Here is a 14,420-nt window from a genome sequence, read left to right on the forward strand (position 1 = left end):
TTCAGAGGTTGTGTTCTGCTTGGAGCAATTATAAACGGCATCTTCCGTTTATTTGATAGATCATACGAGAGATACTACATGTGAGTAAAGGTACTATCCCAGGAGCATAAAGCAAGGATACTGTACTTTACCACGGTTTGCAAAGAAAAAGAATACGTACCTTTCACAAAGTACATATTTCTTCTCATCGGCAAGCTTCCATGAAATGTTGGTCAATATCTAATGAACTACACATTCACAATCTTCGCTGTGAGACCTAAGATCTCGCCTAGGTCAAAAATATTTTCTAAAACGTAAACCTGAGCTGTGCGTGTAACCTATTTAATTTAATCTGTGCATGGATGGAGTTGATGTCGAAGGCATAGGAAGGAGTGTAAACAATGTGTTGATAGGGAATATTTTCTCGTTGAACATACAGAACAGAACATACCGGTTTTTCATAATTTATGGCGAGGAACTATGAAAAAAATTTTAGCCAGCTGAATAGATTATGGATTTCTCGGATGGTAACTGGTAAGAAAATGTGCATCAGAGTTTCATTTCACTCAATTTAGTGACAGTATTATGAATGGTATGACTTAATCCCCATATTCATTGAATTCAATATGAAGCATCATATCGAAGGGGGATCTAGTCATCTTGTCGCTAATGACGGCAGAACCAATTACTTCAGAAATTTCCAATTAAGAAATCTCTACAGCTAATAGGATTAGATCATAATTTAAAAACAATTCCCAAATTTGCAGGAAAACATGAAAAACAGAGTAAAGTCAGACCACAACACAGTTTGAGAACAGCATCCAGTATGAAACATAGTTTGTCTTCAATCAAAGAAGAAATGGAATACTGTCTGAAAGTATGTATTATTAAAATCTCAAGAGCTGTCCAACTTGCTTAGTACACTATGTTTGCACATTATGTTGCTATCCTATGAACTCTGGACACTAGTGAAGCCATTAACTTTGGACATCCTCTGCATGTGCCTTATTTCTTAAGATATTCCATGGTGTGATGGTTGAATGCTTTGTATTTAAGAGGATACAGTGTTTAATACTTGGGCTGGATGCCAGCTATATTGTCATGAGTTCCTTAGCATCTCCAGGTAAATGCTTCCCAAAGTGGAAAGAGGCTGGACAGGGTTGCATAACAAGGGGTTGTATGATTTATATTCTTATCTAGGGACAGGATTTTTCCTCTGGCCTCTGCATCTGGAGCCCACCCAACCTCCTGTCCAGTGAGTACTGGGATCCTTTCCTGGGGGTAAATTGCAGCCAGGGCATGACACTGACCACTCACCCCTGTCTACTGCCAAGTAAGGGCTATGCATCTTCACCTCCCAAACCTACATGGCATGTAGCAGGATGGCTAAACTTTTTTTATATAACAGGATTATAAAATCAAAGAGGGGATGGGCAAAGCATGTAGCATGCACAGGAGAAGCATGTACAAAATTTTGTTGGAAAGCCTGAAGGTAAGGGACCATTCAGAAGATCTGAGCATAAATGGAAGGATATTAAAATGGATCTCAGGGAAATGGGATATAAACTGGCTTAGTAGTTCAGTAAAGAGATTGTTGGAAGACTTGTAAACCCAGCAGTGTAGCTGCAGGTTTCATAAAAATCAAAGATTTCTTGACTAGGCGAGTGATTTAACTTCTCAAAGAATATGCACCATGCCATCAAACACTTTTAAGATAAACTGCAATGCTAAGAAATCTTTTATCGCTGGCAGTGTGCAAATAGTGCATATACTAGAAAGAATAGAAGCGTTCAGGTCTGTGACCTGTTTTGTCACCATCTTGTCAGATACTTAAGGTTAACAAACCTTGTGATTTAGATTGCTGCTGAATATTCATCTTGTATATCACACCATTTTCCTCCTAATACTTGGATCAGTCTCCTTTGGTTCTTGAACATTACTTAACTAAATGTTGATTTTATCTGGATTTTTATCAAAATACTATTTTCTGAAAAAATAATTAATACAGAATATGTTTAATTCCATTTTGTTGTTACTAGTTCTATGAAATATTTTGCTTCGGCAGATCAGTAAAATTTACATCAGAATTTTATTTTCTAGCAATCACAAGTACCTTGCTATACTGATGGCAAAGTATATGACTACTACCACAGAATCACACAACTGGAACTCAAATACAAGGCTACTTTGCGGAAACTTCGAAAATGTGATCATGTAACAAAAGAAGGCACCTCACCTTCACTACCATATAAGCAGAAGGCAAATCGTTGTGTACCTGCTCAGTTACATAAAATCCACACTCCAGTACTAGATAAGCCAGAGAACAGGATAGTGACAGAGCAGCCCACCGTAACACAATGTGAAGCAGAGTTTATGGACAGACCTCTAGAGTTCCAGGCACTCAAAAGAGAGGAGATGCAAGAAACAAAGGAACCCAAGATAGACATCATCCATCCATTGGGAATAGATTACAGTTCATCAGATGAAGAGACACAACAGTAGCAGACATCATGTCACTTATTTGAAGTAAATATATAACTGATACAAGATTTAAAGGTCTAATAAAAATACAGCATCTGTATATATATATATATATTTATATAGAATATGAGTACAACCAAAGCCACCTGTAGTTCTGTATAATGGACTTTGGTTTTTATTCTATTTACAGAAAAGTCTTTCTTACAAATTCATTAAAGCATGGAATAATTATTCATAACCATACAAGTGAACTGAAACAAGAAAATATAAGACAAAGAATAAACTGACTTCTGACTTCTATCAGATGCACTTCAGAACATTAAATGACTTGTTTCCACCCATTATTTACATACAAATGGAATTATTTGCAGCAGGATTCCAAACTTCTGGTACACCTGTTCTCGTTGCTTTGATAACAACTTATAACACAGACTCCTTCCACTATTTCATAATGAAACATAACTTCATCCTAGGGTTCAGTACACTGACTGCAGAACTGTCTTACAGACAATTTGTCTAGTGCCACAATTCAGAAACTGCATTTAAAATTATCTTGATACATTCTCTTGGGAACAAAATGTTGCATGGTAAATGCTTTGCAGATTTTAAAATGATAAGTCTTGCAGAAAAAGAATACCTGTCACATCTAATTTCATTATGATCCCTAAGCCAAGTGGCATATGAATCAAACTCAATATAATGGAGGGCTATTTATTGCTGGTCACCTTAAAAGACTGGGTATGGAAAATTCCCAATCACACATATTTACAAATTAGCAGGACCACATTAGTTCATGTATGATACACAAGAAAGACAGAAGCCCTCCACTAAACTTCCATGTTGGCTGTAAGCAGAATTCAGTCCTTCCTGTAAAAGGATAATGACCACATGACTGGGAATAAAAATCATCCATGTTAAAATTATGTTATTACTGAAATTACATTTCACCAGCTAAAACATGGATTGGCAACGTTCTTGCAGAAACGAAGAATGGCCAAGATGTTAGGGTCTTTGTTATTACAACACAGTTCCCAAAATAGAGCAGACAGAAAACTTCTCATGTATAGGGTATGTACACAAATATACACGAAAACTTTTGTCCCCCCCCCCATTTATGCAACAGAACAGATATTATCACATGTCCATCTCACCCTGAGAACATGACTTCTGTCACTCATCCATGCCATCAGCTGTCAAATTAGTACTGCATGCATCTCCAACAGCTGGGACGGTTAAGTTGCTAGAGTGCTCTTCCTCGTCCATATCCCGTTTCATATCCTCTATAGTTCCAGTAGGGTTCTTAGGATCTGAGGTGTGATTCTGGGCTGGTATAAAACTCTCTGTTCCTGCTGTCATGAGAGGTGGCAACTGCGGAGATGTTGCTGATGTCTGAAGGTTCTTCCGAGTTTTCTCTCCCTTGCGCCACAGTGTAATTTCCTAAGCAAGACCCATCATGCTTTCAGTGTAAAGGAAAATCATTATCCACTCCAGCTAAATTAGTATTAAAGATAAAGTAAGTGACAACTGAAAGAATAGCGAACATCACATGTTACAATGTACACCACCACCACTTGCGCAAATTACTTGTTACTCTTAAATTAAACCCCTAACCTACTTAATATCAGTGGTTCAGTGATTGAGATTAGCTTGTTCTAACGGACCTCACAGAGTAAGTGCCCTTCCCCTTCACCACAAGTGAAGAACAGAGAAGATCCAGTCCTCAAAACATTGTGTAATTTTATAACACCAGATAATTGACAAAGTTCAAAAACCCAACAAACCAGATATAAAGTCATATCTCATCAGGCAAGGACTGACAATTACTTTAATTATAGAGAATTCTTATCTTATACAAAATTAAGGAGTAAATTTTTCAAATTTACCTCTTTAATTATAAATCTTCAGGTCCCATAACAATTTTGCTGGCACAAAAATTAGTTTTCTCCCATCACTCATAAAACTTTGCAAGCACAATAGAACATGTTAAAATCACCCACAGAAATAAACACACATGAAGCTATTTTCACCTAGCATCATGCCCACCCATGTGGTGAATTACAGAAACGAAAACACTGAATAGAATATTTGGGTTCAGTGAGTTCCTGTCTGCATTAGTTATGCAGTGAGACAGAAGTTGTGGATTCAAAAGCTTCACACTTCTTGCATATAGCGAAAGAAAGTACAGCAACACACGTACTAGATGAAGAAATAGTTATGAGTGATTTTTCTGGTACTTCATGGCTGATTAACATTGCAAAAGTGATGAAGTCAAACATGTGATGGCAGCAAAAGTCATGTGATCTAACCGGAACCTCTGAATAAAGAGAAAACTTTCGGTAAAAAATTGGGTTTTGACTCTAAAGCACTGTCAGCCTCAAATGTTTTTTCATTCTATGAGACCTGGTTATGACCCTTCCACAGATAGCATGGTAAAAGGTTTCTCTTTCCCATGATGATGAGTTTTATGAATATTTTGTCCAACAATCTAATAACTATTCATCGCCCTGATGACGGAGGCAGTATGACCTCTGAAACGCTTAACATCGACCAGACTACACAGCGCAACAACCCAGAAGACGGAAATCTTCATACTCACCGCTGTGAAAACCTCAAATCTTACAATCTAATAACTAGCTTCTTTTTGTAAAAAAAGACAGGTCTGATGGAAATGTAAACTGTAAATACCCAGAAAAAGCTGGACTGAGCACTGTGCTAATGTTTTAAATGCAACAGGCAAGTACTTAGAAAAGTGGTCCCCAACGCGGTGCCTGCATTGTTAAAGAAAGAGGTTATACTGAATAATGAAGGCCATTGAACCATGAACATTATAAAATCAAAGCACAGATTTTGACTTACTAACGCCCATCTTGATGATTGTTTGCGAGCAGCATCATCATCCTACACTCCCAAATTTGAAAAACTGGCCGATGAAATGCAGCGCCAAACATCACGATAACTTCCCACTTGGGTAATAATAATTGTACTTATAAAACTACGTATTTTTGATTGCATGGTTTCTTGTATAATTAAACGTCCTGTTGTTTTGCGTATTATTTGGTGTCCACATCTTATTTGTCCAGAGAAAAGAAAATTTGGCTTTGTTAATTGGTTGGTGCCCGCCACGATCTCATAAACTCTCAAATGTGCCCATAGGCACAAAAAGGTAGGGGACCACCGACTCAGAATAAGCAAGTGGGCCATGAAATCTTCTGTTAGCAAGATTAAGCAAGATGTCAACTTATATACCTGCTGTTTGAAATAGCGTCTGTCTTCATCATCCATTAGAACCAGATTCAGGTAGTACCGCACTGAGAATTTTTTGTTGATGTCTCTCATACTTGGAGTAAGGTCATACCCTGCCAGGAACACCCTAATAGGAATGCTCTCTCCACGCACTGGTGCTCCATCCATTATCTCATACTTGGCAATTGTCTCATTCTCTGTGAATGTGTTTGGTCCTGCAAGGTAAGCAATGAGTTAATAAAATGAAACCATTCAATAAAATTATTATCCAGCTGAACATTTATAGAACCATGAATACTCAAACTTGTAAATATTATGTTTCCAAAACAGGGAAAGACTTGTCAGTATTCTCTCTTTGCCAACACGACTTCAAATTTTACAGTAAAGAATGGAGAAGCTTGATTATTTTTTCTCCGTTAATAATTCATAAAACATTTTTAATTTTCTGTCACCACTCCATATTCAATTATTTGTGGTTTATTTAACAATGTAGTCTGTAGCTGAAACTTTAGGAATGAAAAATAGGATGATTCATGAATTGGAAAGGATATAAAAGGAAATGGCATATGGAATAACCTGGCATTTGCCCAAGAGAGAGAAAAAAAAGCCTGTCAGCATAGATGTTCTCTGGACCAGGATTTGAACCCAGGACCTCCTGAGTATAAAGCAAGAATGGTAACCATATGGTCACTACATTTGGCATCATCACTCCACATTAACTTTTTGTTGCAAGAGTGTACAACACATATTTATTTGAGACATGCATTATGTCAAATATGTTATTCAAAGAAATTTTCTTGCACATGGTCACACGATTAACTCAAGCTCCCTACAATCAAGTACTCAAAAACTTGAAAAATGTTCTAAAGAAGGAACCAGATCTTCTGCATGACCGTATTTGTTCTGGCAGGAACAATGCCAATCTTTACATGCCTACATAACGGAGTAATCAAAATGACTTCGAATAAAAGTTGTTGACCCCACAAATGAGGCCTGAGTAACTCATATAGACTGAATTTATGAAAACTAAGATAGTGTATTTACTGGAACAGGAGGTTAATGTCATTCAGAATAGACCCCTTCAGCACATATACACCTGCAACTGGACAATGTAATATGTATATAATGACTTAAATTTTGTATACGTGTGATTCAAGACATTTGTTACCTGATGAAAACACAGTAGTATTAAAATGTGTAGCCAATTGAGATTATATTCGCATATGAAAAAGTGAATATAACTGTTCTTGACTGAAAATGTAATTTATTTAATTATACACCTGTTCCACCATACCTGCCAGTGCTGGAAGCATGTCTCAAATTCAATTTTTGGAATAGCTAACAGTGGCTCCGTTGCATTCAATCGTTCCCACATCATCTAGTCTTTTATCTTCCACAGATTCTTTAAGTCTAGGGAACAAAAAGTTACAGTTATCTGGTGAGTAGCGGGGGGTGTTTAGCTAAAATTTGCAATAGAAGTAGGATTGTGCAGAGATAAATTTTCCATCTGCCAGGTCCCTTATTTTGCAGCCAAGTATGATTCACTGCATCAGTGATATCTCAACACATGTAAAGAGAAACTTTAGTTAACAGTCTGACCATGTGCAGCATACTCACGATACACAGTACCCTTAAATTCAATATAATTTGCATCAATCTGATTTTGCTACACACTTGCTGTGCTTTATTTATATTTATATATATATATATATATATAAAAAGGTAAATATTTACATTGTGATGATTGCTGTTTAGTTTTGAGGTCAAACAATATACCCATGTTTCATGTTATATTTTTAAAAAGTTATTATCAGTATCTGCTGCATATTCAAATTATGTAAATTATACTGTCATTTATTTATTTGGTTAGCTACTAACGTGGCAATACAATAAAAACCAACCTGAGCCAGTTGTTTCACGTTTGATGATTGCAATCTCCATATTCTTAATTTTTATGCGAACCAACAGGAAGTATATTTTTCCCACAATTACATCCTTTAAATGATACCTGTAACATATTATACACAAATGTACTGAAGACGCTTCTACGCATTAAGGCATTTATATCAGGAAATATATCAAGCCATATCCATAAAAGCATAAAACTACAGATTTAGTGGTATTGAAATTCTGAATCTCAGAATAAATTTGAACAGAATATTGACCTCTGAAGCTGAATATCATCTAAACAATAGTTGCAAACTCAGCCCATACCACAAATAAAACACTTCACCATTACAAAGATCTTTTTTATGCTGTTTAAAGAAATAATCACTGTTTATACCGAGGATCATACTAAAACCATATATACAAATCCCTTAAAAGCACACATCAAGATTATATAATCTCTCCAATTATGACTATATGTAATCCTTTATTTATGTTTATATCTGCAAATAAAATGTATTATAAAACTACTTAACCTCTAAGCACAATCTGACATACTTAGTACGCCAGGTTTGTATGTCAGATTGCCTTGACAACATCAATGATGCCACTAACTGTGGGCACCCTTTGCACAGCTAATCTTAAGATATTCCATCGGTGTTTCGTATGAACTGAAAGACAAAATCCTAACTTTCTAGGCACTGAACAGGGAGACAAATATTCTCTGCTTAAAAGGGTTAAAATAATGAGTATTTTTCAATTATAAAATTTTAGTAGATGAAATTACTTTCCAGAATGCATTCTTCCATTTATAAATCAAGGAATGACTGTTGTATCCTGCTGGTTTAAAAAATTTGTTTAGTTCATGACATTATAAGTTCGAATAAATTATTTTTTGATTCTTAGAATATTTATGATGCATTTAAATCAAATATAGTTTATTTGTGAAAAAAACAGAATAATTAAAGGCTAGAAGCAGTTATGGCTGAAATGAACATATTATCTTGAGCCATTCAGAGCTGTAATAAATACAAAAATGCAGCTGGGATTTGAGCCATGTACCTGTAAAAATATAACGTGACTTTAATAAGCAATGTGACAGCATTTATTATGATTCAGCAATATCAACTGAGCTCTGAATTGTTTTAAGTGTGCAGACATGACAGGGATAAATCAGCATTTATATTATTTAGTATTCGTGCTACAGTCTAATTCTAGGCCCAGCCTCTTCTGATCACAAAACTTTCTGATATCCTAATCTGGCAGACAATGGCATGGAAACAATCAGAAAATTTCCATGTTTGAGTAGGAGTTGAACCCAAGATCTCCTGTATGTAGGCAGCTCAAGACCATGAGCATCTTAAGCTGAGCAACTGCAAGGATAAACATATCATTCCAAGATAGAAAAGGGCCTATATGGTCAGACCAAAATGTCCATACATATTTTTATCAAATAAACTCTTATATGAAGTAGCATGTGAAAGAAAACAAATGTCTTACTTGGACTTGTTGTACTCAAATTCTATATGAAGGCAGTCTTCTATGCCAACTTCCATCTTGATACTGTTATTCATGTCTGGATAACTTGATAGTGTGTGAACGATAATGTCCTCTTCCTTCACCACATCTGATAGCCTTCGTACAATTGTCACTCGCAAAAAGTACCTGCAAAGTACACCACCACACAACAGAATATACAGTTATGGGGTATAAATAATAATTACAGGAACATTATGTTATATACACTGTCTATTGTCTGATATATGTTTGATACACATGACGTTTCAGGAGTTGACTGTACTCTGATCTTCGGATGATTGTTTATCACAACAATGACACTGTTTCTTTCACTAGTCAATTAGTGTATGGACCTAGCATTCAAACAGTCCTGGGTTTGCTCCCAGAAAGTGTCAGTGTCACAACAACCAATCACCTATAGACGGGAGTAGAGTCAACTCCTCAACCATCGCGTATATCAAATATACCTCAGACAGTGGACAATGTTCCTCTAAGGACTCGATCACAAATAACAATATGTGGACAATTATGAACTGAAGGCTCTATTGCATACAGATATGAACAAAAAATTTAACAAAATAATGTCACATAAACTGTAGTTGTGGATGTATATTTCTGAACTGATACAAGAACACAATATGAAACAAAGTGTAATTTCAATTCTATTTAACCCCTACTGCAGTGGTCCCCAACCTTTTTGTGCCTACAGGCACATTTGAGAGTTTATGAGATCGTGGCGGGCACCAACCAATTAACGAAGCAAAATTTTGTTTTCTCTGCACAAATAAGATATGGACACCAAATAATACACAAAACAACATGACATTTAATGATACACTCAAAAATACGTAGTTTTATAAGTACAATTATTATTACTCAAGCGGGAAGTTAGTGTGATGTTTGGCACTGCATTTCATCGGCCAGTTTTTCAAATTTGGGAGTGTAGGATGATGTTGCTGCTCGCAAACAATCGTCAGGATGGGTGTCAGTAAGTCGAGATCTGCGCTTTGATTTTATAATGTTCGTGGTTGAATGGCCTTCATTATTCAGTATAACCTCTTTCCGTAACAACGCGGGCACCCAAAAAAAGTCTTGGTGGGTGCCATGGTGCCCGCGTTGGGGACCACTGCCCTACTGTGATCAATACATACATCCATATAAATCACTTCTTACCAAAGACAGTTTTTGGAAGCACCTGATCACTCTAATGTTCATACATTATCCTGGAAATGGATAGAGTAAATAAAAATCATCTAAGGAAAGTGATATTACAACCTGGAATGAAAAGATATGCTAGAATTGGTGAACTCACCGTAGTCTGACGTTTGATCCAGTGTATGACTCAAATGGTTTCTCCACATTCAGGAACTCAAAAGCATACAGTGTGTTCTGCATGAGTTCACCCGGCCTGGCCAGCTCTTTCACAAGAGATGTGAACTCATGATGATTTCCTCTATCATAATAGAGCTCTATTTGCCCTACAAATTCTATCTTTATACCCTGATGCTCCAGCTTTGAACCAGGTTTTTTCAGCGTTACATTTACCTACAATGTCAACAGAATCCTCATTTATCAAAGCCTTAATACATTCATGCAATGACTATAGCTGTTAGTTAGCATAACTATCATTATGATGCAGAATAATCCTTGGAGTACCTAAACCCTGGAACATCAAAAGCCCAAAAAATATTAAATTTCATTACCCAAAATTAATTACAAATATTAATATGTTCAAATTAATATTATGGTTTTCATTACTGGGTCTAAACCAAATAAGCCACAAATTAAATTACTTTAAAAAAGTTATGAAATCCTGTAAAGTACTGCTTTTATTCAGTAATTATGCTCTCTCAGGAAGAGGAACTTTGCTGCAGTTCCAGGCATCAAATAGGTGTAGGAGCTACACACCAGTAAGTTACTGAAACTTATTTTGGATATGAAATCAGTATAGTCGATACTAAATAAAATCTACGCGTGTAGATAAACCTCAACTTGTGTGCAACACGTTCACAGCAAGAAACATACTTTAGGAGTTGATACCAATGCTCTGGTACAATACTAACTAATATGTTGTATCCAAAAATGTACAAGTAAAATTAATACATTTTTATGCAGCATAATACTTAGATTAATTAAAAATTGAGAATTTGGAAAACAAGACATTCTCATGTCATACATTAATATAAATGGTCAAGTGAGTCAATGAGCACAAAAGCGGCACCAGACCTAGTGGTATTTCAGAAACTCCGTAGATTTAAACATAAAACTGTCATATTCTAATAGCATTCGGAAAAAGACATCTTTTTCCTACTTTATTTAGCTATTTCTGCTATGGTTTTGTAAAACTTATCGTGAATTTTTAATTTTCAAAGGAAAAGGAAAAATCAGTAAATAAATTTGCTCAAGAAAACCATGAAATTAATTATTAATGCTATTAAACATTTTGAATCTTCATTCATCTTCTCACAATGTTCCCACTAAAAAACAGATCAATAAATAAAAAGTCTTCACCAGCCTGCATTTCTTCTTTTACACCAGCAATACATCTCTCCTACTTATAATTATCACAAATTCTGAGCCCAGTGTTCACTCCACAGAAGAGGGATAATGTCAAGTAATGGACTGCATGTTGAAGTGATACATGGTACAAATAAAAGGAGAATACAAAAGGAAAAGAAATATAATTTATTTACATTCCATAAATCCTTCATAGGCCTAAGCCAAGGGTCATAGTACAAATACAGTACTAAGAAGGTTCAATAAAAACTGTGAAAATGACATCTAATGGGGCTACAGTGAAGCTACCCCAAGGCTAGGAAACTGACAAAATAATTTAATCAGCTTTCAACAAAATTAAAACTTCGGAACAAGGAAAGAATTACTCACTATACCAAAAATGTTCTTTATGGCAAATTACTGGCAATGTCAGTCATTTGTTCAAATCTGATTTATTGCATATTTTCTCCAATACTTCTCACATGTATAATTTCTTGTTTCACAAAATCCAAACAAAATTGACTTGTTTTAGCTGAAATATGCAACTTGCACATCACAACATTTTTAGATCTCTAAAGGAACACTTGACTGGTGTTTCACTGATGACTACCTGCTTCAACACTAGGATTTATTATTTTCCTTATCTTTGGTTCATTTAATGACTTTGCCAGTAGCTCAGACTATATAGTATTGAATGATACAACAAATTATTTGGTCAGGATATGAAAAAAAGCAGTCCTGGTCCATTTTCATTTGACTCTGTTCTTGTTTAACTTCAATTTATTCCCAACATTTCATTTTAATAATGTATGAATGTTGATACCCTAAATTATGTTTTTGTAACAGCTGAAAATGAGTGAAAAGTGTGGGGGTATACGTTTTGCAGAAAACAATTTAATAAATGAGAAAGAATAAAAGTGCATTAACCTTGTACTACATTAAAAACCAATGCATGCTGATAAACTTACCCCATGCAGCAGTAACATACAACATACCTACCAAAACGTATCTTTACGCCTTGGAAGCTGCAATAATTACATACCTTACCCGATACGGTTTCACCATCGTAATACAGAAAATGACGTTCCTTCTTCCCATCCTCAGACTTTATTTCAGCCATTTTTCTATTTTCTGTGCCATCGAGTACGATTTCAATGTCCGCACTTTGACCAAATCCGAAGAAACTCTGTAAAAAAAGATTCGTAAAAACATCTTATACTCGACTGTCCCTCATATAATAATGCTGCTTTCAGTGTTCAAATGCAGTTGTAGGTTATATATTCGTTTCACATATTCTTTTCACTTAATGTTACATGTAAGAAAATGTTCGTTTAGAATTACCATTATAGCGACGATATCGTTTATGGTACTTTTAACAATAACAAATCACAATGCAAGATTAACAATAAATAAATTTTCACACACTATTAAGAACTTCTATTTGCATTTTGTGGATATGTGCTCCACTCAGCTGAAAATAAGAACTTCGAACAATATGGCCGACAGACGTTTTAAATCTGCATTTCAAATTTACTCCGCTAGGTTAGCAGTCTCCACAGATTAAAAAATTTGTGCTTAATGTAACCACTGGTGCACATATTAAATTTGATAGTATAGTATTTGTGGACTGATAAAAATAAACTTCAGAAACTAACAGTAGCTCATTTAGTCAAGAAATTCCCATGTACCGGATGCATGGGCCTTTAAGTCAGGTCGTAATTATTAAATCCCCCCATAGCATCTCTGCATTTGAATAATAATATACAGATGTTGCGTTAAAAAGCAAATATTTGTATTTTCATTATCGTCGTGGACTGGTAGCACACTACTAGTCAGACTCGAGCATTACCAACTGTGGGTCCCTGTGCCAAATGAATTCAGTTCACTTCCTCCAACCCTATTTCCCTAAGATCTGTTTTCATATAACTTTCTCATGTAGGTCTTCTGGATTGTCTCTTCTATTCATGCTTTCCAACCAAAATTTTGTACACATTTCTCTACTCTCCCATGCCCCACCCATTTCATCCTCCTGAATTTGTAACCCTGTTTCATGATGAGCACACATTATGGCATACCTACTTAAAGGCACAACTTATCCAGCACATACCAGGTTATTATGAATGGCAGACACCCAGGTTACTCTGTACAAATCAGAAAACTAAAGCTTATTTCTATGCCTTGATACCCTAAAATGGCTATTGATAGTAGTGAAAAATCATTATTTGATTATTAATATGTGATTGTTACTATTACATACTAAAATATTTGTTTTAGCAGCCAGACAAGGGTATTTTGCAAAATGACTTGAATTATTGTTGACTTCTCAGTGCTCTGAATTAAAATCTTACATTTGTTCTACAGTTCAAAAGTTCACATAAGCTAGCCCCCACCTCAATCACAGCCAACTCCAACTTGTTACATTTTTACCCCTCAGCTCAGGAAACTTATCGTCCCATGACAAATATTAATGATTATTTCTTGACACAATCTTCAGCCAGGTGTCCTAAGCAGAAATTTAGTCAAAGAATCTGAACCAGGGTCTTGTCCAGTTACAAGACAAAGTGAACACCAAGTGCTACCATAATAATATGCTTTTCTGTGAATAATGAACATTCACATGTGCAAATTAAGTATGTCTGACATTTGGGCTTTGCCTTATAATTTGTCCAACTTCTTTCTCTGTGGTGTTACAGTACAGTACATTATTAATAATACATAATTAATTTTTAAATATTTTGGTGCCACAGTAATGTTCCATTGAATTTAGAAACATTTGTGATAAGGGCCAGTAAATCAAAGATATAAAATTAGCCTTT

The 14,420-nt window shown here is 35.5% G+C and overlaps 2 protein-coding genes across 2 annotated transcripts; one reads left to right on the forward strand and one right to left on the reverse strand.

The window, feature by feature from the left end:
• The first annotated feature begins 119 nt into the window (after nt 1-119).
• LOC110833520 (uncharacterized) lies at nt 120-2,784 on the forward strand. The gene is made up of 3 exons (XM_022071688.2): nt 120-513; nt 747-856; nt 2,080-2,784. Exons 1-3 carry the CDS (start codon nt 447-449, stop codon nt 2,479-2,481), a joined length of 579 nt encoding a protein of 192 aa, XP_021927380.1. The 5' UTR covers nt 120-446; the 3' UTR covers nt 2,482-2,784.
• Vps26 (vacuolar protein sorting 26) lies at nt 2,557-13,132 on the reverse strand. The gene is made up of 8 exons (XM_022071686.2): nt 12,946-13,132; nt 12,647-12,790; nt 10,421-10,653; nt 9,091-9,255; nt 7,605-7,711; nt 5,707-5,918; nt 3,612-3,897; nt 2,557-3,327 (listed from the first exon to the last, which is right to left on the reverse strand). Exons 1-7 carry the CDS (start codon nt 12,946-12,948, stop codon nt 3,631-3,633), a joined length of 1,131 nt encoding a protein of 376 aa, XP_021927378.2. The 5' UTR covers nt 12,949-13,132; the 3' UTR covers nt 2,557-3,327; nt 3,612-3,630.
• Nucleotides 13,133-14,420: the final 1,288 nt, after the last annotated feature.

The sequence above is a fragment of the Zootermopsis nevadensis genome, unplaced genomic scaffold (assembly GCF_977971745.1).
Source record: "Zootermopsis nevadensis isolate Lab colony 2312 unplaced genomic scaffold, Znev_1.0 Znev_ptg000025l, whole genome shotgun sequence".
In the NCBI taxonomy this organism is placed as follows: Eukaryota; Metazoa; Arthropoda; class Insecta; order Blattodea; family Termopsidae; genus Zootermopsis; species Zootermopsis nevadensis.

Excerpts from the sequence above, each read along its gene's own strand:
- LOC110833520 (XM_022071688.2), top strand. The coding sequence starts at position 447 with ATGGCGAGGAACTATGAAAAAAATTTTAGCCAGCTGAATAGATTATGG. Across the intron at positions 514-746 it reads GATTTCTCGGATGGTAACTG|GAAAACATGAAAAACAGAGT; the intron begins GTAAGAAAATGT and ends CCAAATTTGCAG. Across the intron at positions 857-2,079 it reads AAATGGAATACTGTCTGAAA|CAATCACAAGTACCTTGCTA; the intron begins GTATGTATTATT and ends TTTATTTTCTAG.
- Vps26 (XM_022071686.2), bottom strand. Across the intron at positions 7,712-9,090 it reads TTTGAGTACAACAAGTCCAA|GTATCATTTAAAGGATGTAA; the intron begins GTAAGACATTTG and ends AATATGTTACAG. Across the intron at positions 5,919-7,604 it reads ACGTGAAACAACTGGCTCAG|GACCAAACACATTCACAGAG; the intron begins GTTGGTTTTTAT and ends CTTACCTTGCAG.